This window comes from Pipra filicauda, unplaced genomic scaffold, assembly GCF_003945595.2.
Source record: "Pipra filicauda isolate LSUMZ 115617 unplaced genomic scaffold, ASM394559v2 scaffold133_size2016399_pilon, whole genome shotgun sequence".
Lineage (NCBI taxonomy): Eukaryota > Metazoa > Chordata > Aves > Passeriformes > Pipridae > Pipra > Pipra filicauda.
In genome coordinates, this window is record NW_024103807.1 from 1,714,209 (window position 1) to 1,742,139 (window position 27,931).

Genomic DNA, 27,931 nt, shown 5'->3' on the forward strand with positions numbered 1-27,931 from the left:
TGGGGAGGTCAGGAGGGTCAAACACTGTGTGACTGTTCCCCCCACCTTCATTTGGAACCAGCCCAGCACCTGTTCTGTCGGTCTCTCACTATCCTTCCAGCAGGTTGGTCTCACTATGATCTCACTGACTGCTCCAACTGTAATGTACCAGTCCATTTTACCCTCTCTGATGGAGGCAGCAAACTGCTCCATCCTGCACTCACTGATAGGCAGCTCTCGGACTGCTCTGTTTCCCGGAGGAGAAAGACGATGAGGTTGGGACTGTCCCAGACCTGTCGGTACATGTGGAGAAAAGCAGAATGTTGCTTACGTAGAAGTTTTATTGGAAATTCTGTGAATACTTGAAGTACACTGGAGACTTTCCAAAACAATACAATTTGAGGAGCCTTCCCCTCCACCCAAAGTATCTGTAAATCAGCAGCTACATACATACTGTCCTTAATATCGAATCAAGCAGACAGCTGCTAAAATAAACAGCCTTCATAACACAACCTGTGGCAGGCCACAGCAGTAGCTAGATCTTTCCTGAAGCAGAGCATTTGTGCAGTGGTCAGGAAACTCAGAGCCTAGATGTAGCAACTATGTGTTGAAACTGAGGAATGTCCAGAGAAGAGGCACCTAACTCATCCCTGGAGAATCTCTTATTGCTATGGCCATCCAGCTCAACACTAGCAGCTTATATAGGCAATTGTCCAGCCTTTTGAAATAGAAAAAAAACGTGCCACACCGATATTCTGCCTTATGAGATGTGGGAGCTGTAGCTATGTTAGGAACTACATCAGCAAATGAGCACAAGTAATAGCACTGACTTTCTAGATGGGATTAGCAAGAATGGCATGTTCTGCCAGCTCCACAGCTTGTCGGTGGAAGAAGAGCACAGCAGGAGTGCTGGCTAGGTGAAGTTCAACCTTGACTATTCTTCTCCATTCATACAGTGTGAACTAGCACTTTGCCTCCTCTCTGCTGCTCTGCAGCCCACAGTATCACTAGAGAAAGGTGACAAGCACCTGTCTGAGCTATTTACTACAAGTTGGCAGACCAGCTTCCTGAGCAAAGATGAGAGCCAGCTGATCCATTAATTCCTCGTGTTAATGCAATCCTTCTGCAACCCTTTCCACCTGTGAAACAAGGTGGCTCTGGCTGTGGGGATCAGATATTTATTAAAGCCCATGTAACTTAAGCCCTCTTATGAACTGTTTATCTTTGAAGTTTTCTTAAACGTTTGTGCATTTTACTTTGCACGGACAAGGCAATTTCCATGTGAGGTTGCTGAAAAGTTGAATTGGTTGAGTAAACTAAAAAGGTTCTGGTGGGTAACTTTCCTTCAATAAAGCTCTTACCTAGAGTTCTAGAGCTCACATGGCCTCCCACCAAACACATCACTCAACAAAAAAGTTGGGAAAATTCAAAGCATTGCATTGCTCTGACCTTACAATAAGCTCTATTCTGAACTTGGCTCCTTGCTCTAGCAGTGGCACAGAAATAGTGTTCTGGAGTGGAGCTGGGGCTACCCTGTCAGCTGCAGGCAATATCTTTCAACTATGCATGCAGTAGAGCTGAAGAAGCTGCCACACAGCACTAACTAGAAGGCTGGTTACTTGGACACTGAGGAAATTAAGATGGTTCCTTGGTACTGAGGCAACACAACCTCACTTCTGGAGAAAGAAAGAAAAAGTGTTTTAGGACAGTAAGGGGTCTTGCAGTTGCTCACTCTAGTTACACATGGGAGGAGGAGAGAGAACCACAAGAAAATCCACCTTATCCAAGCTTCTGTTTAGTGTCACTGTTTCTCCTCCCATCCTTATATCAGGCAAAAGACAGCAGCCAAATCAACCATAGAGCACTGCCAACCAGTCACACTGTCGATGGCCAGATCATTACAAAAATAAAATTTCAGCTACTCAAAAGCCAGCTGATTAAAAAGTACCATAAGCTTCCCCAAAAATGTGCTTCTTTGAAGAAGCTGCCTTCTGAATGACTGAAGATGACTGCAAATTTATCCATGCCTATCAGAAAACAGCTTTTTACCAAGTCCCTGCCGCTCCACTCCACTGATGTGTGCATTTCATTCTGTCAACAGGCCCTGACTCGCTGTAATGGACACACAGTCCCCAAAACAGAGTATAATATTAATCAAGTCTGTCTTAGAAAATAAATATCTTGGATATTTTCCTGCAAAGAGAGACCAGTCTCACTGGCCAGGGTTCCATGGCACACTTGCTCTTGGCAGTGATCCAGGGCAGAATGACCCGCACTACTACATGAAAACAGAACATCTTTTAAATATAGGTTTCTTTAAAAGCAATAAATATTTTTGATTCTTAAGTTCTTCTATTAACCATAAAGCAGGAAGGTTTGCAAGGATTAGAGGAAAGAATCTTGGACTAAGACTCCTAGTTACATAACCCTAAAGAAATAGGATTCCTAGTATTTACAGTTACGTTTCAGAAGCAGAGACTATGAATTCAGCATCATCACAGCTGCTACCTGCAGGTTTGCCAACAGTCAACACTGTTGAACTCAGCATGGCCAAATGTCAGTGCACTCAGGAAGGAAATGTGGAAAGCGCTTCTGCAGTTTCACTCCGGCTGATCAGCCACCTAACAGAGGACCTGGCACAAAACCACTGCGCAGAGACCCAGTTCCTTGGAAGCAGGAAGACAAAGGTAACTCGTGTTACACAGGTCCCAAAGCTGACTTCTCTCCCTGGGCTCCAGGCACGCACACTGAAGTCAGGATGAAATGCCCCATTGTGTGGAATGGATGTCCTGGACTGAAAGCTGTTGAATCTGCTGAACTCACAGACCCTGCAAATGAGCAAAAGCTTTCTATGCTCTAACAGGATTGGAGACTGTAGGAAAAAGTCTGTTAGCAAGAAGCTCTACCTACGGAACTTACACCAGAGGACCCTTGGAGGAAGCTTATGGCAACCTTTCACAAAGCCCCTCCACATAGAACACAGACTGAGGAAAAAATAATTTTCATACACTGACTTCCTTGTCCCTACTGAAGTCTTAAATTCAAAACTGACTGTGAGCAGGAAAAGCGGTCCAGAACTATAGGGTGGAAAAGTTGAGGAAAATCAGCAGATGAGCTGTATCTGCCGTTGAAGAGAGCAATCAAAGAAAGCTCACTTGATGGAAGGAACTAGTCAACGTGAGACAAAAGGCAGAGCAGGGGCAATAGAGATAGTTGTTGATGTCATCTCCAAGATGCCTTGAGGAGGAAGAACTGCTGCAGCAAAACTAGGAAACGGCTTCACTGCAAGGTTTCTACAAAAGCATCAAATTCTTTGACGTTTTTCTCATGGACTGCCAGCTTCTCTGGTAATGAGTCCTGAAAGGGTAAAGAAAGGTGCAAGTCAGGGCTGATTCACAGCAGACAGAAGGAAACTTTAAACACATACTCTAGAATAAAAACTCTGCTTCTGAGTCTTGCAACCCCTCTCCACTGCTATGGGCTCCCCTTCCCATGTGCACAAAACCAGGAATCCTCTGGCAGCGTCCAGCAAGTGACCCTGACAAGGGCACTCTGCCCAGAGTCTGTTTGTTCTGCAGGAACAGGAGGTGCACTGGGGCCTTTCCTTGTGATATCCCCGCCACCAGCTGCAGCACAATACCCTGCTCACGTCACTGCCTTCATCAAGTCACTTGCAGCTCTCAGCCTTTGGTATTCATTTTTCTGCACAGTATGTTACAATGCCATAGAGCCCAGTGGAGCACTCACTCAGACATGACTTTCACCAGTCACACCGGGACTTTACCTCTGCTCAGGCTGCAAGATCAGGCCTGATTTGCCACAAGTTTGACACCCCAGAGGGAGGACTAGTTTGGGGGGTTTCAATGACAGCCAAAGCAAGCACACAGCAGCAGCTTTCAGCTTCAAGACAAACACACCAGTTTCAGAGGCTCAAGTGTGCCACAAATCTGCATTTATCTGGAACATATTAATGAGGGACTCCCTTTGGACAGGGTCTGTCTTCTGAGAAGTACAGGAAAGACATGGGGGCTTTTGGAGCAGGTCCAAAGGAGAGACACGAAAATTATTCAAGGGCTGGAGCATATCCTGTGAAGACAGGCTGAGAGAGTTAGGGTCATTCAGCCTGGAGATGAGAAGGCTCTGAGGAAACCTTACTGGGGAGACCTTATTGTGGCTTTTCAGTACTAAAAGGGGGCCTTTAAGAAAGATGGGGACAGACTTTTTAGTAAGGGCTGTTGCAATAGGACAAGGGGCAATAGTTTTAAAAGACAGTAGATTCAGACTAGATACAAGGCATTTTTTTATGAAGGTGATGAAACTCTGTTACAGGTTGCCCAGAGAGGTGGTGGATGCCTCCATCCCTGAAAACATTCAAAGTCAGATTGGATAGGGCTCTGAGCAACCTGGTCTAGTTGAAGATTGGACTAGCTGACCTTTAAATGTCCCTTCCAACCCAAACTATTCTATGATTCTATGAAGATACTTTTTTCAAACTAGGGGAGAGCATTATAAAGCATATATGATTGCCACAAAAAGAAATTTCAGGGCTCCATACCAAATCCTCTGCCATGGATTGCGCTCCAATGTCAATGGAGAGGCTGCTGAGTTGAGGGGGGTTCTGAAACTCACGGTAAAACGTCCCCAGGTCCATTGGAAGAATGTCATCTTTTGAAAATGCTGGTTTCTAGAATCAAAGATACTGCTGTTAATTCCCATAGACATTGGCTTCCCTTTTGCTACAATCTCAGGTAAAGTCATTACCTGCTATAGTAAACATCTTGGCATTACAACCGTTGCTGCAATAATGCATATTAAATAACTGAAGAACAGTGAAGATCTATGGTTGTTGAGCAGTTGGAAAAGAGCATTTATTTGGAATCTGGCTCCTTTAGGCATTAGAGAGAGGATGCCAAGTCTAGGTATTTAATTGGTAGCTGCTGATTCCAAGCATCAGTGTCTTTGCAGTTCTGGGATTGTTGAGCTCTAGTTTGGAACTGTGAATCATGGTCTTTTCCACTCCCATTGAAAACTGCTCCTACATCATTTGCCATCGTACAGCACCTGAAGCCCACCTAAGATGCAGGTGTTATGTAAGAGCACTGATGGGGGCACTTACAAAGTCGATCATAACAAAGTCATCATGGGTGTTCCCTGTGCTGCTGCCACTGGAGCCCTCTGAGTGTAAGCTGCCTTGTAGAGGAGATTCAGTTTCTGGGGAGTCAGGAGGATTGACCTGCCCAAGAAATCAAAAATGGTGAGTACTGATCTTATGATCATGTCTGTCTGTGTATTTTGACAGTGTGGGGGCAGTTAGGAGGTTGGACAATAAACACACTACAGCAGGGGCAACAAACACATGCTGTTATTTGCATGTCTAGAGAGCCCAAGACTTCAACACAGGAGACTTCTTGAAATCAAACAAATCTGAGTAACTAGTTATTTTCTCAAAAAACAAAGTCTATTCAAGGAAGAGAATAGCATGGATGTTTGCATAAGGGTTGCTGAGAAGGCACATATACCTCTGGAAGAGGCTTACCATGGGGTCGTTATCTTCCAGCTCAACATTCTTGGGAGCAAACATGGCAAAAGGAATGTCTAAGTTGGCCATGGTCACCTGAGGAGATTCAGCAAACAGAATTTCACTAAGACGCTCTGCTTACCCAGCACAGAACAGGATACTGAACGTCTTTGTCAGGCCAGCTAAAAATGGCCCAAGATCAAGTCAGCAGTTAGGCAGGAGGCTGACAAACTCATTTAAAAGGCATAAAATAGAGAGATGATACTCAGCTGACCTAATGCAGATATGTACCCTGAGGTGGGATTGCTTATATACATCTTGTATAATATAGGCAAAAATTAACAAACTGATAAAAATTCAAAGAATTCTCCTTCATCCATCCAAAAAACCTAGAACAACAGCCCTAGGAACTGAGCAGAACTAAATGCTTGCTTACTAATGATGAACTGGTCTACTGCTTGTCCCTTCAAGGAAAAGGAGGCTTGCTACCAGCTTTCCCAGTTTATGAACACATGACAGTGGCAGATCACTGCAAGACCCAAGTGCAGTATCAAGTCTTCTATTCTCAAATAGGGTGTTGGCAAAGTGGGGCAAATTCAATGGCTGTCACATCTCAAAAGGATTTAATGAAAAACAAGCCTATAGTAAAACCTGGTAGGGAAATGCCGCAGGCAAGAATATACACTCTCAGACTCTGGGGTTACCCTGGCATTGGGGTGCTTTTTGCTCCTCTGTATAGGAATGGATGGAAGAAGAAGGGTATTATGGTGCCCTCTTGAGATCTACTGCTCGTTACCTGGTTAATGGGTTTGTTGACAAAAGCTCCCACCTTCCGGACAAAGATGGTTTCCAAAAGGTCATGTGGGGAGCCACACTTTCCTTCACTGCTGTTTGATACTGTTTCTGTGTCCTCACTGGGGGAGGAAAATAGGTAACTAGTGACTCATGGCACAAACAATACAGACAAATCTATAGACAAATCACATGCTTTATGAGACTCCATTTTTCTTGGTTTACTCTTAATACTGGAAGAAGAACCATTGTACCACACCTTCCTCCTCAGTCATGAGCACCAAAGAAGAGTGGACACTTGTGGAATCAAGATTTTTGTTTAAAGATGGACAAAAACTATTTAGTTGAATGAAAAGTTGCTGCCAACTGAAATAAGCTTTTCTTTTTGGAGGTGGACTTTACACTTCAGAATGTGCATGTTCATAGCAATTCCTGTTCATCACTTATTTTTTTCAGTAAAACAGATTTTTCAGTCACAGATCTCTCAGGAAGTGAGGGCAATGACCAGAATTGTACCTGTCACTCAGTTTACAAATGCAGTAGTCTAGTACATTGCAACAGCCACTCCCAGTATGACTAATTCACTGCATGGCTATTAGTTACTTCCAAGACCTGTTTGGGGTCCTACCACAGGTATTCAGAACTTTAAAACAAAAAAATATGGTTTAGTCTTATGGAAAGAGGATTACTTAGATAGCATTTAAGACTCATTTGTGAACTCACTTCATCTTGTTTTACAATCAGCAAAACTAGCAGAGAGATTAAAAAAAAAAAAAAAGATAAAATTGATAATAAAGTTGACATAACAGAAGGATGTTACATTGCATAACAGGTTTAAATAGATGGGCAAGATCATTGTTTGGAGAAAGCCTGAAAAAGCCCCAGTCAGAGAAAGCTGTACTTTATTTTGGGGAATTAATAATAATATAATGGCCAGTCTTCGCGAGCGAAGATTTTGGGAAAGGTCATTAACCCTTCCAGCCTGCGCAGTGGATTTTTTTTAGGTGAGACACAGCGTGCGCTGAACTGAGCCCACCCTTTAGTCCTGAGGTTCATCTGCCGGGGCCGAGCAAAGCTTGGACAGTGGCAGTGAGGTCCCCAGGATGTAGGTTTGTTAGAGTGACCTTCTCTTAGGTGGATTGCCTACCAAGGCTGACGAGCTCCACCTGCCCAGGGGGCCGGGAAAGACAGTAGTTATGCTACAAAGAATAGATAAAAAGGGGAAAACAAAAAGTCTCATCTTAATAGGATTATAAATGGGCTAGCACAAGAAGTGGATCATCTAAAACCAACCTACCTACTAGAAGGAGTAGCTGCTGAGTAGTGGACTCCATCCAGTGGGGTGCACATCCTCTCTTGGTCAGCTTGAGTGCCATGTGCTGGCTGGCTAGGAATTGGGGGAACTCCCCCCTCTTTGCCTGGACCAATCAACTGAGATGGAGAGGAATGGTTGAGTTAGATACCTCAAAATCAAACAAACACCACAGTTCAATAGAAAGCAGATTCCATTACATTGGGCCCAAGTTGTGGGATTTTTGGCATATGACTGGGCTCCAGACCCCATAAGGCTGAGAGAGGTGTCAAGTAGAAGCTGATCACCAAAATACAAACTTTTTTTATTCCTTACCTACTCTACTCCTCTCCACTTCAGGCCTGTTTTACACTGCAGAGCTCTCTGGCTATAGGTCCTCTGCTTCAAGGAGAGGAGTGGGGGGAAAAAATATATCCTCTTGCTACAAGCCCATGGCTCCCTACAGCTTCCTGAGAAGGGGAAGTAGAGAGGGAGGTGCTGATCTCTTCTCCCTGGGATACAGTGGCAGGACGCATGGGAATGGTTTGAAGCTGCACCAGGGGAGGTTTAGACTGGACATTAGGAAGCATTTCTTTGCTGAGAGGGTATTCAAACCATAGAACAGGCTTCCTAAAGGTGGTTGATGCCACAGTCTGTCAGTGTTTAAGAGGCATTTGGACAATGCCCTTAATCCCAGGCTTTAACTTGGTCAGCCCTGAACTGGTCAGGCAGTTGGACTGGATGCTCATTGCAGGACCATTCCGACTGAAACTCTTCTATTCTGTTATCACCTTATCAGCAAAACTCTGGTGTAGCAGCAAAGTCACATGCAGAAAAAGACTTCTGTCAACTTTGCTTATTTGTCTGATGAATGAATGTAAATATGTCAATATGGACTGTCAGTGTATCCTCTGTCTAGGCTACAGAACTGTGCTTGCATAGCTATAGGGGCAGCAGCAGCTCTGTAAGACAGGCAAAGTTTGGAATCAGTGACTTGCAGGTGCAGGCAAATAAGCCTGGTGCCTGCTCTCTCAGTGTAGTTTTTCCACATGACCCCTACTCCAGTAAACTTGGGCATGCTGAGGAGCCAATTCCCAGCTCTTGTGGAAGCTGTGCTTTCTCTATATTTACCTTACATTCTTTTCATTCCTGACAGACAGGATACCAGTGCATGCACTAGTTTCAATGCCTCTCTCAGATGTACAAGTGACACAAATGGTTGCAAATACCAGCCATGCTGGTTCTACTCTCTACAAGTACCTGGTGAGGGTGTGCAGCATGCAAGCCACCAGCAAAGAGTACAGGATACCCCATGTCAGCTGATCCAACTCCCAGGGCAGCAGGCTGATAGGAAAGACGAGAGCTGGAAAGCTAAGAAAGACAAGAAAAAACAAGAAGGGCAAAGGGAGAGGAGAGAGGAAGGGGAATGCCCCACAGTCTGAATAATCACCAGTCACTGAAGAAGGAACAGGAAAGTCAGAGGCACAGCATTTCAGGCTGGCAGAAGGATTCCATTGATTCAGTGGAATCAATAATGAAGGTTATTGCTCTAAAAAGTTCTTATTGCTAAGTGGACTATTTGACAGTAGTCCAGGGTACTAAGTCTGGGCCTTGAAAGGAAAAACAAGACTGGCTTCCTACACACATAGGAGGAGGCTGAGCAAGGTATGACTGACATCCAGTCCCAGGGAAGCTCTGCCTACAGGCCGGTTTCAAACATTGGGAAAAGCATGAATGCCATCATCAAAGAGCTAAATTAGCTAAAGAGCTAATATTTAATACTTTTTCATCCCAAAGCAACTACACTATCAACTGTTTGAACCTACTCCCATTTCACATTAAAACAGCTGATCTTCCAGGCCTGTTCAAATAGCTTCAGTGAAAGAATACAGAGTCCCATAAATGTGCAAGGTAAAGGGAACTGGGAAGGTAACCCTTGTGAGATTGCTTTAGGAATGAAGTGTTGGAACCAGTGAAACCTAGGAGAAATTCCTTAAATTAACTTTCCTGTTCTGGCTTGCTTGAGCTCAAGAGGAGCACTTCTTCCGGAGCTCAGTGAGCTCCAGCAGCACCAAGGCTGATGTAATTTACAGGGGTCAGAATGCACTGAACAGCACTTTTACTCACGTGAGGCTGGTTAAGCTGAGTGGAGCACTAATGACTGTAAGGTTTAAGGGACACTGGCTGTTAACAGAAAACACTCAGAACTGTGCCTTACTACTTATGTCTTTCACTAACAATCCTGGACAGCTGTTGTGTTTTTAGGATGCTTATCCTGTCTTTTGGAGACCTTTATCTGCAAAGGCATTTAAGAAGCCAGTCTCAATAATGTGCCTGGCCCACTGTGGGTTCACCAGTCTTTCTCATGCACAACAAACATTCCACATTGTCAAATTTGTACTTTCCTGTATTTGTTTTGTCATGCCAGAGCCCTATTCTGGCCATGTATAGTATATTCTACTGACAACTCACTTGATGTGAAAAGGCCAGTCCCATCACTGGGACCTTCAAGGTGTCCGTCACCACAGGAGGAGGGGTCTGAAAATGTGCCTTTGTGACAGTAAAAACACACTGTGCACAGATACAGACAAACAGAGGAAACAAGGAAAAGAGAGAGAGTGAGAGGGGGGAGAGAGAGAGAGAGAAAGAGAAGGACTTCAGAGAAGAACTATGAAGAGTTGGATGAACTGAATGCTAGTGAAGAGGTTTTGGCTGCAGCAGCCACACCTACATACAGAGAAGTCTCAGTACTGCCAGAACACATTCATTTAGTAAAGAATTGACTGTTTTCCAATCTGAGTGAACCACTGAACACAGGTAATATTTTAGTAAACCCTGACATGAACTAACTGCCAGGACTCTGTTCCACAGCTAATTATAATTGGTACCAGCCAATTAGCAAGGAGAAAGCTGAGCAGATGCCAGAAAAAGTCAAGTAATTTTTTTTGATTTTACAAATTACATGTATTTCAATACTCTCCATACATCCAATACTCCTTATCCTCCAGCTTTCCGAGGGATCATATCTTGGCAAGTCTATGCTGCACTCTTAGAATAAAGGGTACTCAGACTATGGTGTAATTCAAACACACGAATGTGAAGAGAGAACTCCATCAACAGGAGCAAAGCTGTGGAAGTAAACAGTCTCACACAGGGTACTAATGCAAAAAGGGCAATTCAAACCCAGTTCAGCTCCATACCTCCCCCCAGTCATTTTCTTACCAACAGTTTTCATTTTTAAGAAAGCTTCAGCTTCATTTCTGGGAATTATTCATGGCCAGACTCTCTCCTGAAATTTGGGCTACTTCACAACACGCACGCACAGACACACAAACGCACAGATATGCTATGCAAGCTCACAGGGAGAAGGAAGCAACTATTCCCTTGTATCATGCAGGTTAGGCCTCACTTTTACTGAGAAGGCAGGTAGAGATTTGAAAAATTTGCCTAGAAAACCACACAGTTCCCAGTATTTTCCTACATATTAAGTTGTATATAGAAACCTGGAGAAAGAAATTAACTTATTTTTTCCCTTCTAATTTACTTTGAAGTCCACTCTGCCAAGACAGCCTTAAAATTCTAACTGTGATAATAAAGACTGGCAGTGGCTTTATAAATAAGGGTACAGCATATGGCAACTATTAACCACAGGAAAAGCAAGAATGTAGGCTCATACTTAATGTGAATCCTCAAGGTTCATGTGATTTCATAAAGCTTTTCCCCCTCCGTGACAGCAAAGCTCATGACCCCTGGCAAAATGTCAACTTTAATGTAGTTACATGCACTATTACTGTTAAGGAACACTGGCACAAGCAAGCCAGTGGAAATTTCCTTATGAAACCTTTTGTATTTAACACATTTTATGAAAATGCAGGACACAACTCAGCCACAAACTCATTTCCTGAACTGTGTATTGCAGAATAAGAGAAGCTTTATTCCATTAGACTTACTGTGAACACTGGCTAATTAGTTCAACATTGCCTGATGCCCTGTCACCCAAAATCCACTTGACAAAAACACACTTCCTAAGACAGGCTCATTTCTAGCTCATTCATAAGCAGAATACATTCTGCTAAACCAGGCACACTAATTCCTCTGAAGCAGCAGAAAGACCCATGGCAAATTCTTTCAGTGTGGAACAGCATTCCAATTATTCTTCATTCTATGTTTCACATCGACAGCAAAAGAGATTTAGAGTCTTTAGATTGTCTTTAAAGATCAGCAGAGCCATCTGCTTGACTGGACAACAGGGCAGGGCATTCCTGAATATTTAAAGCAATAGAATAACTGCAACTCTGGCCAAGTCTTCAAAATACAGAACTGTGGAGTCAGATACACAGGACAGTAAAAGAAGTTGGGAGTTTCTGGTTTTGATACTCAAAAGGAAGCCACTTTAGTTTAAAATTAAACTTAAATGAAATTTGCAGGGGTAGGTGGAATTATAGAGTATTAAGTCCCCAGTTCAATACTATGACCCAATTTTTTCTTGCTGATACTTATTCCTGCTGCCCCAACTACTTTTAGATGGTCCAACAGATACAGCTTTTGTCTTTTTTTCAGTCTTTCTCCAGCATTTTCCTGGTATTTCAATGTTTCTGTCTCAATGTCAGTCTGTTACCCCCAATTAGGCTGTCTGGCATCAATGTTCTGAATTCCTCCTCCTGCAGTATCAGAATGTAGATGTGTAAGTACCCTGCTATCCTCTTCAAGCACATCTCAGCCCAGCTACAGGAATAGGATCTTTTAATTTTTCTCAGTATTTCAGTCTTTCTAGTCCCCCCAAATTTTGTTGAAATTAGCATCTAACTAGGTTTTACTCAGAGTATAATGACATAAATAACCCATACATTAAATTTTAATTAAAAGCAGGAGGCTGCCTGCCTGCACAATAGCTGATGTAGGAATATGCACACTACTCTAACAGCAATTGCTCTATCTAAATTAAGAAGAGCCTGGTTTCTCTTACCTGAGATGGAGGAGAGGTGGAAAAAGATGTGGTACACACTTCTTGGGAATCTTCTACTGAGGGGTATACTGCACCATTGTCCTCACCAGCTCTAAAGCAGCAAGAAAAGTTTTCTAACTGAAATATTCTTTGAAACAAACAAATAGTAAAACACACTGGGACAAACACTGCAGGGAGATTGAGAGTATTTGGGTGGAGTTGGAAGGAGAATTATGAAGGGCTCTCATCTACTTGGCAGAACTGAGGAAAACAAGGTATGAAAACTTTCATTTTCCTCAGGCGTTCCCCTTCTACCCCCACATAAAAAAACAGAGGTGTTTCTAACTAATGCTTTTCTTATACCAGCTAATGCTATTGGCTTTGGTGTTAACAACCATTGTCAAACAACACCACTGGTCCCAATCTGAATGCCCTCACACACATTTTAGAGAAGATGAACCTCTCATCTACAAAGAGAAATTAAACTCTGATCTTCCCCCAGTGGAAATATCTGGAGATGCATGCATCTGGACACGTAGCTGACAGCAGGATTAACCATTACACTTTCAAATTCCTTAAGGCAGCCAAGATTAAATATCCTTTGTGTCCAAGTGCTTCTGTAAGGACTTTGGGAAAATACTGGGGCTTGCTCACTCAGTCTTCTAGATATGAGGAGGAAAATGTCAACCTTCATCACAGGCTCAACCATGTCAATATGACTGACACTAATCCTCCAGTGTCCCTTCCCATGCAGCCGCAGAGAGTGGAAAAGGCTTTGTATTTGGGCATAATTGATGCCTTCACCATGGCCCACAACTTCAACTCAGTATTTCCTCACCTGTAATTGCAGGGATGCATGGGTGAAGAGCTGGGATAGGGACGGTCCACAAAGTGATCAATTATAATCCCCATGATAGGAGGGGTCCTCTCAAACTGCCTGCAAGGCAACAAGCAATGGTGTTATTTGCTTCTTCTCTCTACTCTCTTCCCAATTCATGGTGCCCTCACAGAAAACCCTCGTGTCTATTAATGGGACCAGAGCATCTTTACAATTCAGTCCTGTGACTCCAGGCATGTATCAACAATTTGGAGTTCTAGAGCCTGGCTCAGGGCTACCCAAATACTCCCCTTGCTGCAAGACTTAAGCATGAGAGAGAGTATTCTCCATCAAGGAGAATCTCAGCAGGAAAGGATAAGCGGAAGGGAAAGATTTAGCGGCTCAGAATATGAGGGGTTTTAATAGCAGATTATTGTAAAACAGTTTCTGGCACAATCACATTTTCTTACCTGGTTGACATGAAAGCAAGGTTGATTCTGTAGGCACAAGACAAAGTGATGGTGCCCACTGGGGTACCCACTGTCCCAACACGGACTGTCTGGAAACCTGTAAGGTTAAGGAGTGACTATCAGTTTCACTGATTATTTACATGCCACACTTTTCTATTCTGAGGTCACATTATCTTATTTCTACAGTGTTTCCACTATCCCTTGCAATCTGAATTCCAAAGACGCACACAGAACCCATAACAAAGCAGCAGCACTAGGCTGCCTTGCTGGTAGGCTTCACCTGCAAGACTTCTTATGGTGCTTCCTATCTTGGTTATCTTCCTATCTTAAAAAATTGTTCTGAAGTGCTTCTTGTTCCTTAGCAGATCATGATCTTCTTTACCAGTCCTACCCCTTAACAACATACTTCCACATTCTTATTTCAGTTCTGGATCACTAGAGTCAAAATGGCAATCCCCCTAGAGTTTGCCCAATTACCACCATTATACTTAGTACCTTATGACACAAGCCTTCACTGGCGGATCCAGATAAAAAGCATATGTAAACCTCACACTTTCCTCATGGCACTTAGGAATAGTCATAAAAGGCTAGTCAGTATGAAAAACAGTTCTGCTCTAGTTTGTGTGTTGTCTAATCATACCTTCTCCCAAGCCACTCAGTTGCACTTCACCAAAATATATCCTAAAGCAAAAGAAAAAAGAAAAGCTATTAGGTCCATTGGGGACATAATGCTATACGTGTCTTAATTTAATTTTATGAGTTGAAAGGCTGAAACTACTTCTCCTCTTCAGGAAAAAAACCCAAAAGAAATGGCTAGAATGCCCATCTCAAAAAAAGCCTTCCAGCTACTTCAGAGGAGGACATGTCATGTAAAAAAGAAGAAGGAAGAGAAAATGGTAGCTTAATACAAAATTTCTCTTCAAGTTTTTTAAGTTTCTGTGCTAAGTCTACAGTTCAGATCAAAAATGTGAAGTGATATAAAGCATCTTTAAAATGGAGCAGCAGGGCAGAAGTACACACTGGAGGTATGTGCAGTGTAGATAGGCATTTACCAAATACAGGCCAGCCACCGAACTGGACGCTAATAAGTACTTTAACCAGTGCTTTCACGTACAATTATTTTTACTCCTCCCAACACGGCAGGGAAACACTTCACAGCCTGTGCTTAATTTTTCTTCCAATGGCTCCAATGGAAGCTATAAGGTGATACATAGCCCAAAGTTTTCTTCTCTTACTGTTCAGTATTAGTTAAATCCAAATAATTTATTATTACTCATCCCTTTGTAACCACATTTGCAGCTACACTGTGCAACTCTAGAGTTTCTGCTGTTTGTGTTTCAAATGGGAAATTTCTGCTTTACCTGTACAATATTACATATTCATGGCCCTGTTTCCTTGAAAGTCTGTAGGCTGGAGTTACCCTGGTTATAGCAAGCAAAGACTTCAGCAACAGAGACAGCCTGTTGTATACAGTGTATGAAACTTTGATTTCTTTGTCACACCTATAGAACACAAAGGAAAAAAAATTAGTCTTTTGTTCCCAACTAAGTTGCTTGGTTTTGTTTGCTTTGGGTTTTTGTGTTTTGATTTGTGGTTGGGTTTTATTTTGTTTATTTTATTTTAAATAAAAATTAGTCTGGGCTGGTTGTTTAATGTCAGTTTTATTGCCAAAATGATACAATAAAACCCCAGTGTGGCTACCTGTATTGACCAACCAGCTAAGAGCCCTACTTCAACCTAGTCACCTGTTGTAGAAGTAATTGCTGAAAAAATACATGCAGCCTTCTATTAAACAGAAATATCTTTTCAGTATTAAAAGCATTCATCATTATCTGAAGAAGCATACTAGTTGTAATGGAAGAATGAAAAAAGAATAAAATTACTAGTTTACTTTCTCGACACCAATATTAAACAGTTTGACTAGTGCATTACACAAAGGGGAGTTCCCTCTGAAGTGTTCCTGGCCACACAGCCAATATGTGCTCGTTGATCACCACAGATTAGCCAGATTTCCCATGTTCATCAGCTAAAAACTACAAACATACACAAAAAATGTGTGAAGAATGCACTTACTTTTCATTCATTTCTAGACACCAAATTTCCAGCTCCATGGAGTCCCCCTGGATGCCAAACAAAGGCTCATTTCAGAACACAAACTTTTTCACATCTCATTAATGATCAGCAATGGCCACACCTCTCAACAAAGATTTGTCTCCTGGCTCCCACTTTCTTGTAATGCAATGATAGAAAAGGTGCACTGGAAGTCTCACTGCACAATTACATCACCTGAGAGAACACCTTCCTCAGAATGGCTAAGTTCTTCATGGTCTAAGAAACTAAATTTTGCTGCTCTATCATTTGTGTGTTTGGCCTCACATATTTGCAGTGAACTGCTTCTGCTAAACAATACATTTCGTTAGCATACTACCTAACTTAATAAAATTTAGATATTTTCACATTGTCTTGGACTAAAGGTGCTCTGGTGGGTGATAAAAGATTCAAGTCAAAAAACCCCCACAAACAAAAAAGGGCATTTACTTTGACTCAGTTCTCACCTCTGAGGTTTTGAGAGAAATCTCCACGCACATAGACCGTCCAACAGCGGGTAGCTGTCCTGCCAGGGCTTTCTTTGCTTCATGAGTAACCTCTGGTATATCTTTGATTGCCAAATTGAACTGTAGAATGAAGGAAATGATTCAATTTTTTTATTTCTTTGAAAAACTGCCTAATAGTACACTGCAGACAGGCTCATAGACCCATATATAACATACTAGGTCAGCGTCCACTGAAATATTTATGAAACAGAAAATTTCCAGCTGGGCTTAGGCTCTTCATATTTGGAAATATTTCCTTGGCTGCTAATTCAAATGTTTTTCTAGATACTGCCATAAAAAATTCACTCCTTTTCTCTCACTTGAGTGCTATCTTCACTCACAAAGTATCTTGAGTCTTTTCAATTTTAATAAAGCCCATTACTACAAAGTCCTGAATTGCAGAGTTGCAAACTTCTGACAGAATATAACTCATCACCTCAACCCCAGAAGATCTTGAAAACATGCCTTAACTGGCAGAAGATGCTGAGAGGCACAATTTGTCTCACCTCTACTCAGCCCTGAAGAGTCCAGAGTGATTTGTTGCATATGAACAATAACAACCAAAAAATATCCACACCCCCAATGAACATAACTGAATACAGTAGCTATTCTTTGAATAGTTATTATAGTCTGCACAAGACTGTAACAGTCACATGGTGTTCTCACCACACACGTGTGTGAGTGCACACACACACACACACACAAACACACGGAGTTAAGGATTTGCTTTAAAAAACATGACCTTACCCAGTCAGAACCTGTTGGGGAGGATGATGATCGGGTACAGATTTTCTCTCCAAGTCGGGCCTGGACAATTACTTGTACCGTCTGGAATATAAAGGAAAAGATACACACTCATGTTTTGGGCTCAGCAGAGCCCTCAGTTCAGAGTTAGACAAGTTTCAAGTAAAAAAAAATGAAAGGGCTGACCAGGATATAGAGAAGCAGAGTTTGCTTCACTGATCTTCATGTCCAATCAATTTAAATTATTACATGTAACAGGCAAATGTATTTCAGAGAGAAAATCATTTTAGGCTGACCTTTCTCTGTAATAACATGAGGTGACCAAATCAATTTTGCAATCAGGAGTTGCAGTTTTCAGTATTAATGAAACAAAATTTATATCCTGAACCTAGACAACTAAAAGGAAAATCAAGTGCATCTGTACATGTATACCAAAGCCATTGTCAGAGTATCTACTTGCATCTATGTACCAAGTGAGGCCAAATTTTATAGTTACTTATCAACATAATTCAAAAGAACATTCTGGTATTATTGCTTTTGGATGCAATGTGAAAATTGAGATACACTGGAAAGAAAGAGTGGAGTCCAGCAGAAGATACCACCTAGCAGCTGGATGGTTTGTTGTGTTGACAGAAACCCAAAGTTGACAGAGGTTTGAAGTGCCTACGACTGATTCTAAAGCAGGACACTTCTGGGGGATGAAAGAGGATTTGAAGTAGAAAAAAGGGGAAAAGATGTTTTCACAGTTACTCTCAGGAATCTCCTAAATTTGACATCACCTTTTCTTGCTTTGGTCTTCAGCAAAACAAAGAAAGAAAACCAAACCCCATGTGGTTATTCTAGCCACAGCAAGTATGTTGGGTCTTTTTCTTAAACAAGAAAGAAGAGGCATTTTTCCAAAGGAGAGAAGTTACCTTTAAAGCAAAAAATTTGATGAACTTGTCCAGGTCCTTCCTGTCCTGGGAACTGAGATCAGTGTCCATTGCATATGGCAACCTGAAATACAGCACAGGTCTGGGAATGAAGTCTTCCTTCAGCTTTCTGTTTACATTTCAAAATATTTTTGCCATTAGAGGCCACCTTAAACAAAATGAACTTTGGAGTGTGAGTGTGAGGTATAAACACGCACTACTAGTTTACCTGGTCAGTGCAAAGATAAAAATAATGAAAAAAACAACAAAGGAAGTTCAGAATTAAAACTCACTACAAGTTCTCCGATTTTGCTACCTTAATTAAAAAAAGCAAAACCAGCAACAACAAAACCCCCAACCAACCAAACCAAACCAAAAAAAACCCCAAAACACTCCTACACTGACTGGATGCTATACCAAGCTATCCAGGAGACATGGCAATCTCTGCTTCAAAAATTATGTATATTCAGCTATCAGCACTGGTCAAAAAAAGGCAAATTGTTTTCTTGAATCTGAAATTCTAAAAACAGTATTTCAGTGGTATTTCAGCAGATATTAAAATCTATATAATAAACCACTGCTGGAACAGGCTACGCCGCTTCTTTACTTCTAACAAATAAGTGCTTGTAGTAAAACTGTACAGCTACAAATTTACCTACAATCAACTGAAAAGACACAGTTTTACCAAGGAAGAGACCAAAGTCCTCTGTTCATTTCTCTTGAAAGCTCTGATACCAAATAGTTAGCTTTCACATTCACACTTGTTTTTTCCAAATACGATTGTTTCCAGCAACACAATGAACTTGCAAAGCATCTGAAGCGTGGCAGGGCAAGGCACTAATCTGATTTCTGCCACCATCACGTGACATGGCCCAGGATAAAACACAATTTTTCTGTCTCTCAGTTTCTTCATATATAAGTTAATAATCGTACAGAGACTATGGAAAGGAATGCCTTAATTAGTAGCATTAACTGTACTTTTTGCTCATAAGCCTTCCAAGTATTAATTCAGCCTTAACTCCTGTTGCTGTTTTGAGAGAGCTAATCAGCCTGAAGCAGCTTGTCAAACACCACGTATTTACGGAACGTGCTGCTCCTCACAGAACCGTCGGCGATCTGAGGTCAAGGGAGCACGAGCAGCTGCTGTGCACAATGTCACTCAGTGTTCAATTGTTAAGCAAAGACTGAACTTGCAGCAAGGTATGCTATTTATACAAATTAAAGCCTAGCAGGACAAAGGGGCTAATAACCACGTTCACATAGAAGATATATTATCTTTAATGACCACACACATGCAGGACTTCTATTCAAAATGTCTCAGTTAATAGCAATAAAGGCCTAATGCTTTAGAAGCATCATCCAAGATAGGCTACTAGATAAGAATACTGCAACTTATAGGGCATTTTATACAGAACAGTGCTGTTTTTTGAATTACTCTATAAGAAGAAAGTTGGACATATAATACAGTTGAAAAGTTCCTAGGCTATATTCATAATTCATCTCCTAGTCCTGCACAGTTCTTGTTACAAAATATAAATGTGTAAAATAAAAAACAAAAATAAATTTGTAAACTGAGAACTAACAACACGAGCCATTCAACATCGTATGCATTAGCAAATTATCCTTTGGATACTTTAACCTTCTCATCAAAACTATTATACTTTCTTTCCCTGCCTTTACCTCCAGTAGACTGACATTACAAACCTCTTCTACCTTAGGGGGGTTCAAAAGAAAGTCAGCACTTAAAGCGTTGTTTAATTGATGCAGCACTCCAAATTAAAAAAAAATAACCCTTTAGTATAGACACTTCCCACTACACAAAACCCCCCAAACCAAACTATAAAACATGCAAGAACGACCTGTTAATATTCTTTTGAGTCATTAAGTGAAGCACTGTCAGGGCTGAGGAAATCCGATATTTACAATAAAACCTGGCTGATACAGGTGATAAAATACTGCACTAAAAAATACTTTTTTTTTCCCCTCAGCAAAGAGAATGCTGACATTTAAATAGCGAGAGAAATCAAACTAGCTTTTAATTTGAAAAGAAGTGAGAGGGCATTTCTTTGCAATCGCAGGAGAAAGAGGCAACAAAGTATATCCTGATGTTGTGGGAGAGCTGTCAAATGAAGCACACACACTTGCCTCATGCAGCTGGAAAAAATTTTTATATCGACTATTACAAAACATTTGGAAACTAATGGAAGGTCTTAGGCTCACTGGTCTGTTAGGAAAGGAAACAAAGATGATCATCTGCAGGATTCTCGGTGCAGTATACGAATTAGTTCTAATGACCACCCAGCCAAATATCTCCAGAGGAGAGAAACAGCCACCAGAGGTATGTCTTAAATTGAGGTTTCAAAGAATGAGAGCCCCATGGTTCTGCCCTGCTGCAGCAGAATTTGGATTCTTCCTGCAAGATCTCAAATTATCTGTAACATTCATGAAACATTTGGAAATTCATACTGTTACCTCTGAAGCTTCAAATGCCAGCAACAGTTGACTCACCAGAGCCCGAAGTAGAGCAGAAAGTATGGGCCAAGGTTTCCTGTCAGGAATCTGTAATTTCAGGGAGAAAATGGGACTCTGGAACTCAGCTTCTGAAATGTGTAAGGTAAGGGCTGTCATCTGATGACTGCCATCTCCTCATTTTTGTAGAAGGTCCTCTAGTGATTGTCTGACACCTGCTAAGGCTTGGGACAATGTTCAGCTTTACAATAATTCTTGATGAGAGTCAACATGGAGCTAGAATTACAATTTTTTATCTACAACAATTCTTTGGTACTCTCAGGTTACCTGCTACAGCTGACCAGAACAGGAAGAAAATTCTGTAAACTTAGTTCCACCAAACTCATTCAACCTCTCAGGTCCTGTTGCAATGCCAGCATGGCTCCTTGTTAAGTGCCACTACTCAGGCATATGCTTAGTTAGAGGAACGTGCTGACTACTTTTACACTGAATAACAACTAGAAGGAAATAACCTTTGGTCTAGGTTAGAAACCTACAAATGACTGATTTCCTGTCACCTAAGTAATCCTTTCAGTAAACTGATGTATTCATAGGTGCTTTGTCTCCCTCTTCCTTTTTATACTATTGCTTCTATTTACATGCCTCTGTCTTCACTTTGCTGTGAACAGAAATATCAGAGATGGATGTTTAAAGGAGAACTGCCACACGTGGCTCTTTTGACTAAAGCCTTATTCTTTCTCACGAGGTTGAGGCAGAGGTTTATCCAACAGTTTAACATTTAAGCATTGTGCCTTATACACTCTACTGCTACTTACGCTCTCCTTTTCCAAGGAGAAGGACACATCAGCATAAGCTGGTGGCGCTGTTTGCATGATGCAACGAACTGTAAGAGCCCTCCCCTTCGTGCCTTGGTACATCCCAGAGGAACTACAGTGACCGGCATGCCATGCTCCAACTCGGGAACAGCCCCGCTGCTGGCAGATACCTGTAACCCAGCACACAACAGGTGCACAGGAACACCTGTGAACTCCGTGACATTATAGTACATGCTTCATACATGGGAATTTAGCGTGTACATGTCTGACACGGACATAAACAGGAAAGGAGCAGAAGCACCTGACACATACCAGGCATTATTCATGCTGCTGGGGAAAGCATATGTAGGCTGCTTCCATCACCTCCTACATTTCACTTTGAGCCATGGCTGCTACAACTTAAAGTCATCCTGCTTTCTTTTCAAATCAGTGCAAAATAATTACTCATGGTTCCTATCCCAGAGCGAAATTAGGGATGAAACCAGAGTGGGTGTCACTGTAAGGAGAGGGCTGTGGACTGCTTCCATCCCAGATGTTCATTCCCTGAACTATGCCCCCCAGACCAGGCTCTTGTCCCTACCACCCTCCCAGAACTTTGTTAATACAGGACACAAATCCAATCTCCAAGGATGTCCTATGAGAGCTCAGAAAAGTTCGTTGAATCATTCAAGTGAACAAGAAGCAGATGGAAGTTTTTTGAAGGTTTTAGCAGAGTGCCTCTGGCTTGACGGCCAAGAAAGCTTTCCTAGAATCAACCCCTTCAATGACCAAGAAGCTTCACTGCAAGCAGGTATTTTAAGCACATTAATAAGCAACTATAAAAAGATCTCCATAAAGACAGTGCTCTGTTTCAAGGCTGGGCCTACAAGTCAAAGTCCATTATCCTACAATTACTTAAAATTAATCTCCATTTTTCCTTCTTAGTAGGTTAGTCAGAAATGTGGGGAGAGGGAGGGAACAGTTCTAAATTTCAAGGTATGACACACTAATTCTTTAAAGGTCATGGATTTTTTTAAAGAGGCAATTAGAGTAGACTCTAGCAGAAAAACTATTTCACATAATATAAACATTCTTATGAAATGAAAAGCATGACTAAGTTTTGACTGATAAAGAGGTAATTTCTCCTCCTGATCAGGAGACAAATTTACTTCATAACCAATAAATGATTCTGCATCTTAGTAAATATCTTATTAAAGCCAGCACTGCCAGCTCCACTGACTTAGAAAGAAAATTAAGTAATTCCTGTTGACTGGCAGTTACATTCTGTACTTTCCTAAGGTCTAAAAATGGTATCAGTTCAAAGGTCCATCCTCTCATTTTGTTTGTCAAGCCAAAGTATACAGACTAAACCAGAATCTGCTTCTACATACCCTGTACTACAACCACCAACATAATCACCACCTCTCAACTTCTGTATGAACACATGTTCAGAAAAGTTAAGATTATACAATACCATTTAAGCAAAATAAAGTGATCCTGTATGATCCTTCCAGACACCTAAATATAGCCTGGCTCATCTGAATGACTTATTTCTTGCCACAAGAAGGAGGGGTCCACCAGGTCAGGCCACTTCTGTAATAATTTGGAGATGCTCTAAACTTCATTTGCATAGCAAACTAATTTTCAGCTAAGGCAGTAATTTACTGTGTTTTTCCCCCTTGCTATGTGCCTAGTCACACCGCTCTTGACACTTGTAAGGAGGCAGTTCGTACGCTCAGTTCAAAGCATCCCTTTTCTACTGTTCACTGACGTGGAAGGTCTCTACTCTCACCAAATCTACGGGAACAACTCTGGCGATGCACTAAGAACCATAGCTCCAAGAGGAAAGAAAGATACAATAACCTGATCTTTCCTAACATACAGAAAACTCGCATGTTACAGGAAAACTACACAGTGGAGTGTGCGGTCTCACCTTCTACTATTTCCAACAGACTTCGAATTTCCAAGAGGTTTTAAAAAGACACTACTTTTAGAAATTCCAGCGGGCCCTATCCTCCCCAGTCTCCACTGACAGCCACCAGCCGTCAGGAAAACGAAGCCCAGCCGACACGAGCCTGTCGGGAACCGACCTCCGCGAGCAGCGAAGTCAAAGTAAAACGCAGACACGAAGCCGCATCCCAAAGCTTAAGGTCTACGTCGCAACCCGCTCCCTCCGAAGGGCCGCCCGCAGGCCCACGGAGCTCCCCCGCCCCGGCCCGGGCCCGCGGTACCTGCGCGGGGCCGGCAGTGCTGGCGGCGCGGCGGCTCATCCCGCGCGGGGGCCCCGTTCACCCGCCGCGCCCCGGCCACGGGAGGGCTGCGCGGCCCCGGGACCGCGGCCGCCGCCTCCAAGCGCCGCGGCCGCCGCGGGGCTCCGGCCAGCGCCCCTTCTCCTCGGTGCCGGCCCCGGGGTCTCGCCAAAAGTTCAGCGCCGGCGGGGGCGTGCGGCCGGGGGCCAGGCCGGGGCTGCCGCTGCCCTCAGAACTGCGGGCTGCGCCGCACCGCCACCACCGCCATCGCCGCTGTTTGTTTTCATCCGCTGCGGGAAGGGGGGGGGGAAGGAAGGAAGAAGGGAGGGAGGGGAGGAGGGAGGTGCCTGGGTGTCCGCGGCGGCACTTTCCGCACAGAGCCGCCACTCCCCGCCTGCTCTCGCCGCGCCAGGACCGCGGGCCGGTGGGGCAGGAGGTGGCTGGGGTTGAGACAAGCGGGGCAGCGCCCGGCGCCGCTCCCGCCGGGAGCCCCTGGCTGTGGCGAATCTACCGCGGCGAACTCGGGGCCGGGCCGGCGGGGACCGCTGAGGAGCGGCCTCGGGGCGGGTAAGGGCCGGGCCGAGCCCGCGGGGGTCGGACCGCCCGGGGGTCAGGGGCGCCCGGAGTGGGCCTGTGGGACCCCCCGACCGGCTGCCCGCGGTTCGTGTCTGTCCTGCCCAGGCGGCGGCCACTGGAGACGGCTCCAGCACCGCCCCCCGCCACGGGAGGTAAATTCCTGCCAGCGCCGGGCAGAGTTGTCGGCTCCGCGGTGAGCCCACCTGCTGCCACCCCTGTGTTTTTAAAAGCAGATACAAAGAAGTAAAGATATTTGCTGGCTGGTCAGAGTAAAAGGAAAATAGTAACGGAGCTCACCAGTAACAACTGTTCTGAGTCTCCTTCCCCTTTGCTTTATGCAGGTGAAGCCTCTGGGAAAGCCCTGTCACGGAGGAGCCCCAGGGGACCCCTGGCCGTCAGCCATGGCTGTACCTATCGCGGTTCTTGACTGCGACCTCTTGCTCTATGGCCGTGGACACAGGACTTTGGATCGCTTCAAGCTGGAGGATGTCACAGACGAATATCTAGTATCCACGTACGGCTTTCCCCGACAATTCATTTACTACCTGGTGGATCTTCTGGGTGCCACTCTCTCACGCCCTACGCAGCGGTCCAGGGCCATCAGTCCGGAGACACAAATACTTGCTGCGTTGGGTTTCTATACCTCTGGCTCCTTCCAGACTCGCATGGGGGATGCAATTGGCATTAGTCAAGCCTCCATGAGCCGTTGTGTTGCCAATGTAACCGAGGCATTGGTGGAAAGAGCCTCACAGTTTATTCACTTTCCTGAGGATGAAGCTACTGTGCAGAGCCTAAAGGACGACTTTTATGGGCTGGCAGGCATGCCGGGAGTGCTCGGGGTGGTTGACTGCACCCATGTGGCAATCAAAGCACCAAATGCTGAGGACCTGTCCTATGTGAACCGAAAGGGTCTCCATTCCCTGAACTGCCTGATGGTGTGTGATGCCAGAGGAGTCCTCCTCAGTGCAGAAACGCACTGGCCAGGCAGCCTGCCCGACTGCACAGTGTTAGAGCAGGCAGCCCTCACAAGCCAGTTTGAAACTGAGCTACGTAAAGATGGCTGGCTACTTGGTAAGCCAATTTTTCCTCCTTCTTTTCAGTGGAAAGTCTACTATATATTGTCTCCTTATTGAGTCAAGAGCCTCAATGCTTTCCTGCCAATTGCTTTGAGATTTGTGATTCAGTTTGGACAATCCTTACCTTAGAAGTTTAGAACAGTAACTTCCAATCTGTGTTTTATACAGTCTGATTATTGTGTGTATTAGTTTACATTTATTCTGTTAAAAGCTTGTTTTCAGTATCTTACACCTTTCTAAGCTGAATTATGCAATTTTTAATTCTAGATAGGGTCCCAGTCCAGCTGTCTTTCACTGGTTTATGCAGTAAATGAATTCACTTAAAACTCTTCCATGTGTTCTACCAGGATTTTCTTGAGTAAAACTGAATGCCTTTACTTTGTCACATTTGTAAACTGGAGTTATTGTTGCCCTTTCATGCCTTCTGTTTTAGCCAGAGAAATGAGTTATTCTGTATCTGCTGTACCAGAAAACTGAGAGTGAGGAGCTGAAATCTGTAGCTGTGGGTGTGTAACCTTCTCCTTTTCACTGCTAACAGGTGACAGCTCCTTCTTACTGCGGACATGGTTGATGACCCCTCTGCATATTCCCGAGACACCTGCGGAATACCGGTACAACATGGCCCATTCTGCCACTCACAACATCATCGAGCGGACGTTCAGAACCATTCGGTCGCGTTTCCGCTGCCTGGATGGGTCCAGAGGCACCCTCCAGTATTCTCCAGAGAAATCCAGCCACATCATTCTGGCCTGCTGTGTGCTTCACAACATCTCCCTGGAACACGGGCTGGACGTGTGGTCTTCGCCAGCCACAGGACACATGGAACAGCCGGAAGAAGAGTATGAGCAAATGGAATCAGTGGACTCGGAAGCCTGTCGTATTCGTCAGGAACTTTTACTTACTCATTTTAGCTAATGTGACAGAGAAAAGGCTTCTAACAGTTCATCTGGGAAGTTATCCAGAGCAGATATGCCCCTTTGTCTTCTTTAAGTCAGTAAAGACCAAGCAGATGTGAGACAAGGAGAAATTTTACACTCAGGCGAATTTCTGAACTTCTCTCGGTTTCGTCAGAGATGCAATTTAATTGTTAAAGTTTTACTGTTGTGATACTTAGAGGCTCCCCTTTTACCTGACTTAGAGAACAATGACTAACGTGACATCAGTGGAGAAATTTGGGAAGGTGCCTTTGATAATGATGAAAAATATGTAAACCTTGCACTTTTTTACAAAGCAACAATTCTATGCTACTGTGTAACCCAAAACACTTATGATTGATTTTTAAACAGCATTTCACACAAATTAAAATTCCATGTAAGCTCCTGTCTACAACGAATTCATGAGCAGAAAAGCAAACATTTATCTTTTTATTTGCAGGTATAAATTCTTGCTAAATACCTTTTTGCTGTTTTGCAAATCTCACAAAACCCAATGATTTCTCTGAAAGCTGAACTGTGTTCTGGGAAGGGTCTGGCTTTTTGCTTGCACATATCTAGAGAGTCAAGAAGAGTTGAACGTTTCTTCTTTCCCAGATAGGCTGGAGAAGACGTTAAGCTATGGTTGACTGTCAGGTACTTAACAGACATCAGGACATAGGCAAGTGAATGTTAAGAGTCTCGTTTTTCCTAGGTATGTCTGCTGCAACAGGAGACTTGTCATCTTGTTGGCTGCTGTAAAAGAAATGTCAAGGACTGACTGGGTCACAGAAATTGAACTGATTGCAAAACTTCTTCGTTTAGATCAAGCTGAGGTACAGAAAGGCTGCTCTAGCACTGCTGGCAATCTACCTCTTCAGTGGAATGAGATGACTGATGCACACTGTTGTTGCTGGCACAAGGCTGGGCAGTTTCCTGGCAACATTCTCCTTCTAAAAGGCTCAAGTGTTTCCAAGGATCTCATGACAGCAGTCTGAGAAAATTTTGTTTCTTACATTTTATTGTTTGTTGGGCAGTAAATGAAACAAAATAATGGGGAATGCAGAATGCTACAAAATTGTAGCTACTTAACGTAGCAGTGCAAACACCTGGCACAGCAGGTCTGTCCTTTTAGAGGAAATGAGCCTGGATTATGCCCCACATTTGAAGACTACAAGAGTATGGGATGTATTTTGAAGTACAGAATGGAGAGGCAGGATTAGATACAGTCTGCCAAGTTTGCAATGGCAGTAAGCATTTTCTATCTTACAGAAAACCAAGCATGCTTTATGATGTGTAAGCAAGATGTTTTCAGAAGCCTTGATGAGAGCTGTAAAATGTACAACAATCTGAGATGTAATTCTATTTTCTTTACATACCTTCCCATGACATATCATATAGGAACTACTCTTGGTCACTGCAGTGAAACTCCTGCTCCTTTTAGCTAGGAAGAAGCAGACGAGCATTGTTTTCTAAAAAAATAAAAAAAGCATTTTTAAGGTAAGAGTTGCTGCTATATAAGGTGCCTGATGGCTCACAATCACATCTGATGGTCTGTGCTAAAAATACTGATCACTAGACCAAAACACCAGCAGACGCTGAATGAGCTGCATGGGTGACGCTGAGGTCAAGTGAGACTTGGGCATGTGTAGGTACAAACACTGTCACATAATAACAAGCTGGAGTTTCTCAATTTATGCTATGAATAGCTCTCCCCAGCATGTGCTGAGGCCAGAGAGAACTCAGAGTGGAGGCACTTCCTGGAAGACATTTGCTGCTCAGTTTTATCTTCTTT

At 43.2% G+C, this 27,931-nt stretch overlaps 2 protein-coding genes across 13 annotated transcripts; one reads left to right on the plus strand and one right to left on the minus strand.

The window, feature by feature from the left end:
* Positions 1 to 300: 300 nt before the first annotated feature.
* Positions 301 to 23,865, minus strand: ATG13 (autophagy related 13). Of its 9 annotated transcripts, none has more exons than XM_027719545.2 (18): positions 23,556 to 23,862; positions 18,065 to 18,146; positions 17,154 to 17,234; positions 16,368 to 16,487; positions 15,886 to 15,932; positions 15,174 to 15,314; positions 14,453 to 14,493; positions 13,813 to 13,909; positions 13,364 to 13,462; positions 12,547 to 12,637; positions 10,053 to 10,151; positions 8,841 to 8,924; positions 7,587 to 7,720; positions 6,294 to 6,411; positions 5,516 to 5,593; positions 5,096 to 5,212; positions 4,535 to 4,663; positions 301 to 3,336 (listed from the first exon to the last, which is right to left on the minus strand). In XM_027719545.2, the coding sequence occupies exons 2-18, from the start codon at positions 18,131 to 18,133 to the stop codon at positions 3,259 to 3,261; spliced, it is 1,623 nt and encodes a 540-aa protein (XP_027575346.1). In that variant the 5' UTR covers positions 18,134 to 18,146; positions 23,556 to 23,862; the 3' UTR covers positions 301 to 3,258. The 9 variants fall into 9 exon arrangements, with proteins under 9 accessions (XP_027575346.1, XP_027575337.1, XP_027575344.1 ...); XM_027719536.2 differs by having other exon boundaries at positions 8,841 to 8,951; XM_027719543.2 differs by lacking the exon at positions 23,556 to 23,862 and adding an exon at positions 23,415 to 23,503 and having other exon boundaries at positions 8,841 to 8,951.
* On the plus strand, positions 23,768 to 27,640 carry HARBI1 (harbinger transposase derived 1). Of its 4 annotated transcripts, none has more exons than XM_027719559.2 (3): positions 23,768 to 23,848; positions 24,491 to 25,220; positions 25,764 to 27,640. In XM_027719559.2, the coding sequence occupies exons 2-3, from the start codon at positions 24,551 to 24,553 to the stop codon at positions 26,138 to 26,140; spliced, it is 1,047 nt and encodes a 348-aa protein (XP_027575360.1). In that variant the 5' UTR covers positions 23,768 to 23,848; positions 24,491 to 24,550; the 3' UTR covers positions 26,141 to 27,640. The 4 variants fall into 4 exon arrangements, with proteins under 4 accessions (XP_027575360.1, XP_027575362.1, XP_027575361.1 ...); XM_027719561.2 differs by lacking the exon at positions 23,768 to 23,848 and adding an exon at positions 23,930 to 24,140; XM_027719560.2 differs by lacking the exon at positions 23,768 to 23,848 and adding an exon at positions 24,154 to 24,301.
* The last annotated feature ends 291 nt before the right edge of the window (positions 27,641 to 27,931 follow it).

Coding starts and splice junctions, on each gene's coding strand:
- ATG13 (XM_027719536.2), bottom strand. CDS start 18,133: ATGGACACTGATCTCAGTTCCCAGGACAGGAAGGACCTGGACAAGTTC. Junction 14,494..15,173: donor GAATATGTAATATTGTACAG/GTAAAGCAGAAA, acceptor CTTTTGCTTTAG/GATATATTTTGGTGAAGTGC. Junction 12,638..13,363: donor ATGCATCCCTGCAATTACAG/GTGAGGAAATAC, acceptor TTGCTGCTTTAG/AGCTGGTGAGGACAATGGTG.
- HARBI1 (XM_027719558.2), top strand. CDS start 24,485: ATGCAGGTGAAGCCTCTGGGAAAGCCCTGTCACGGAGGAGCCCCAGGG. Junction 25,221..25,763: donor TAAAGATGGCTGGCTACTTG/GTAAGCCAATTT, acceptor CACTGCTAACAG/GTGACAGCTCCTTCTTACTG.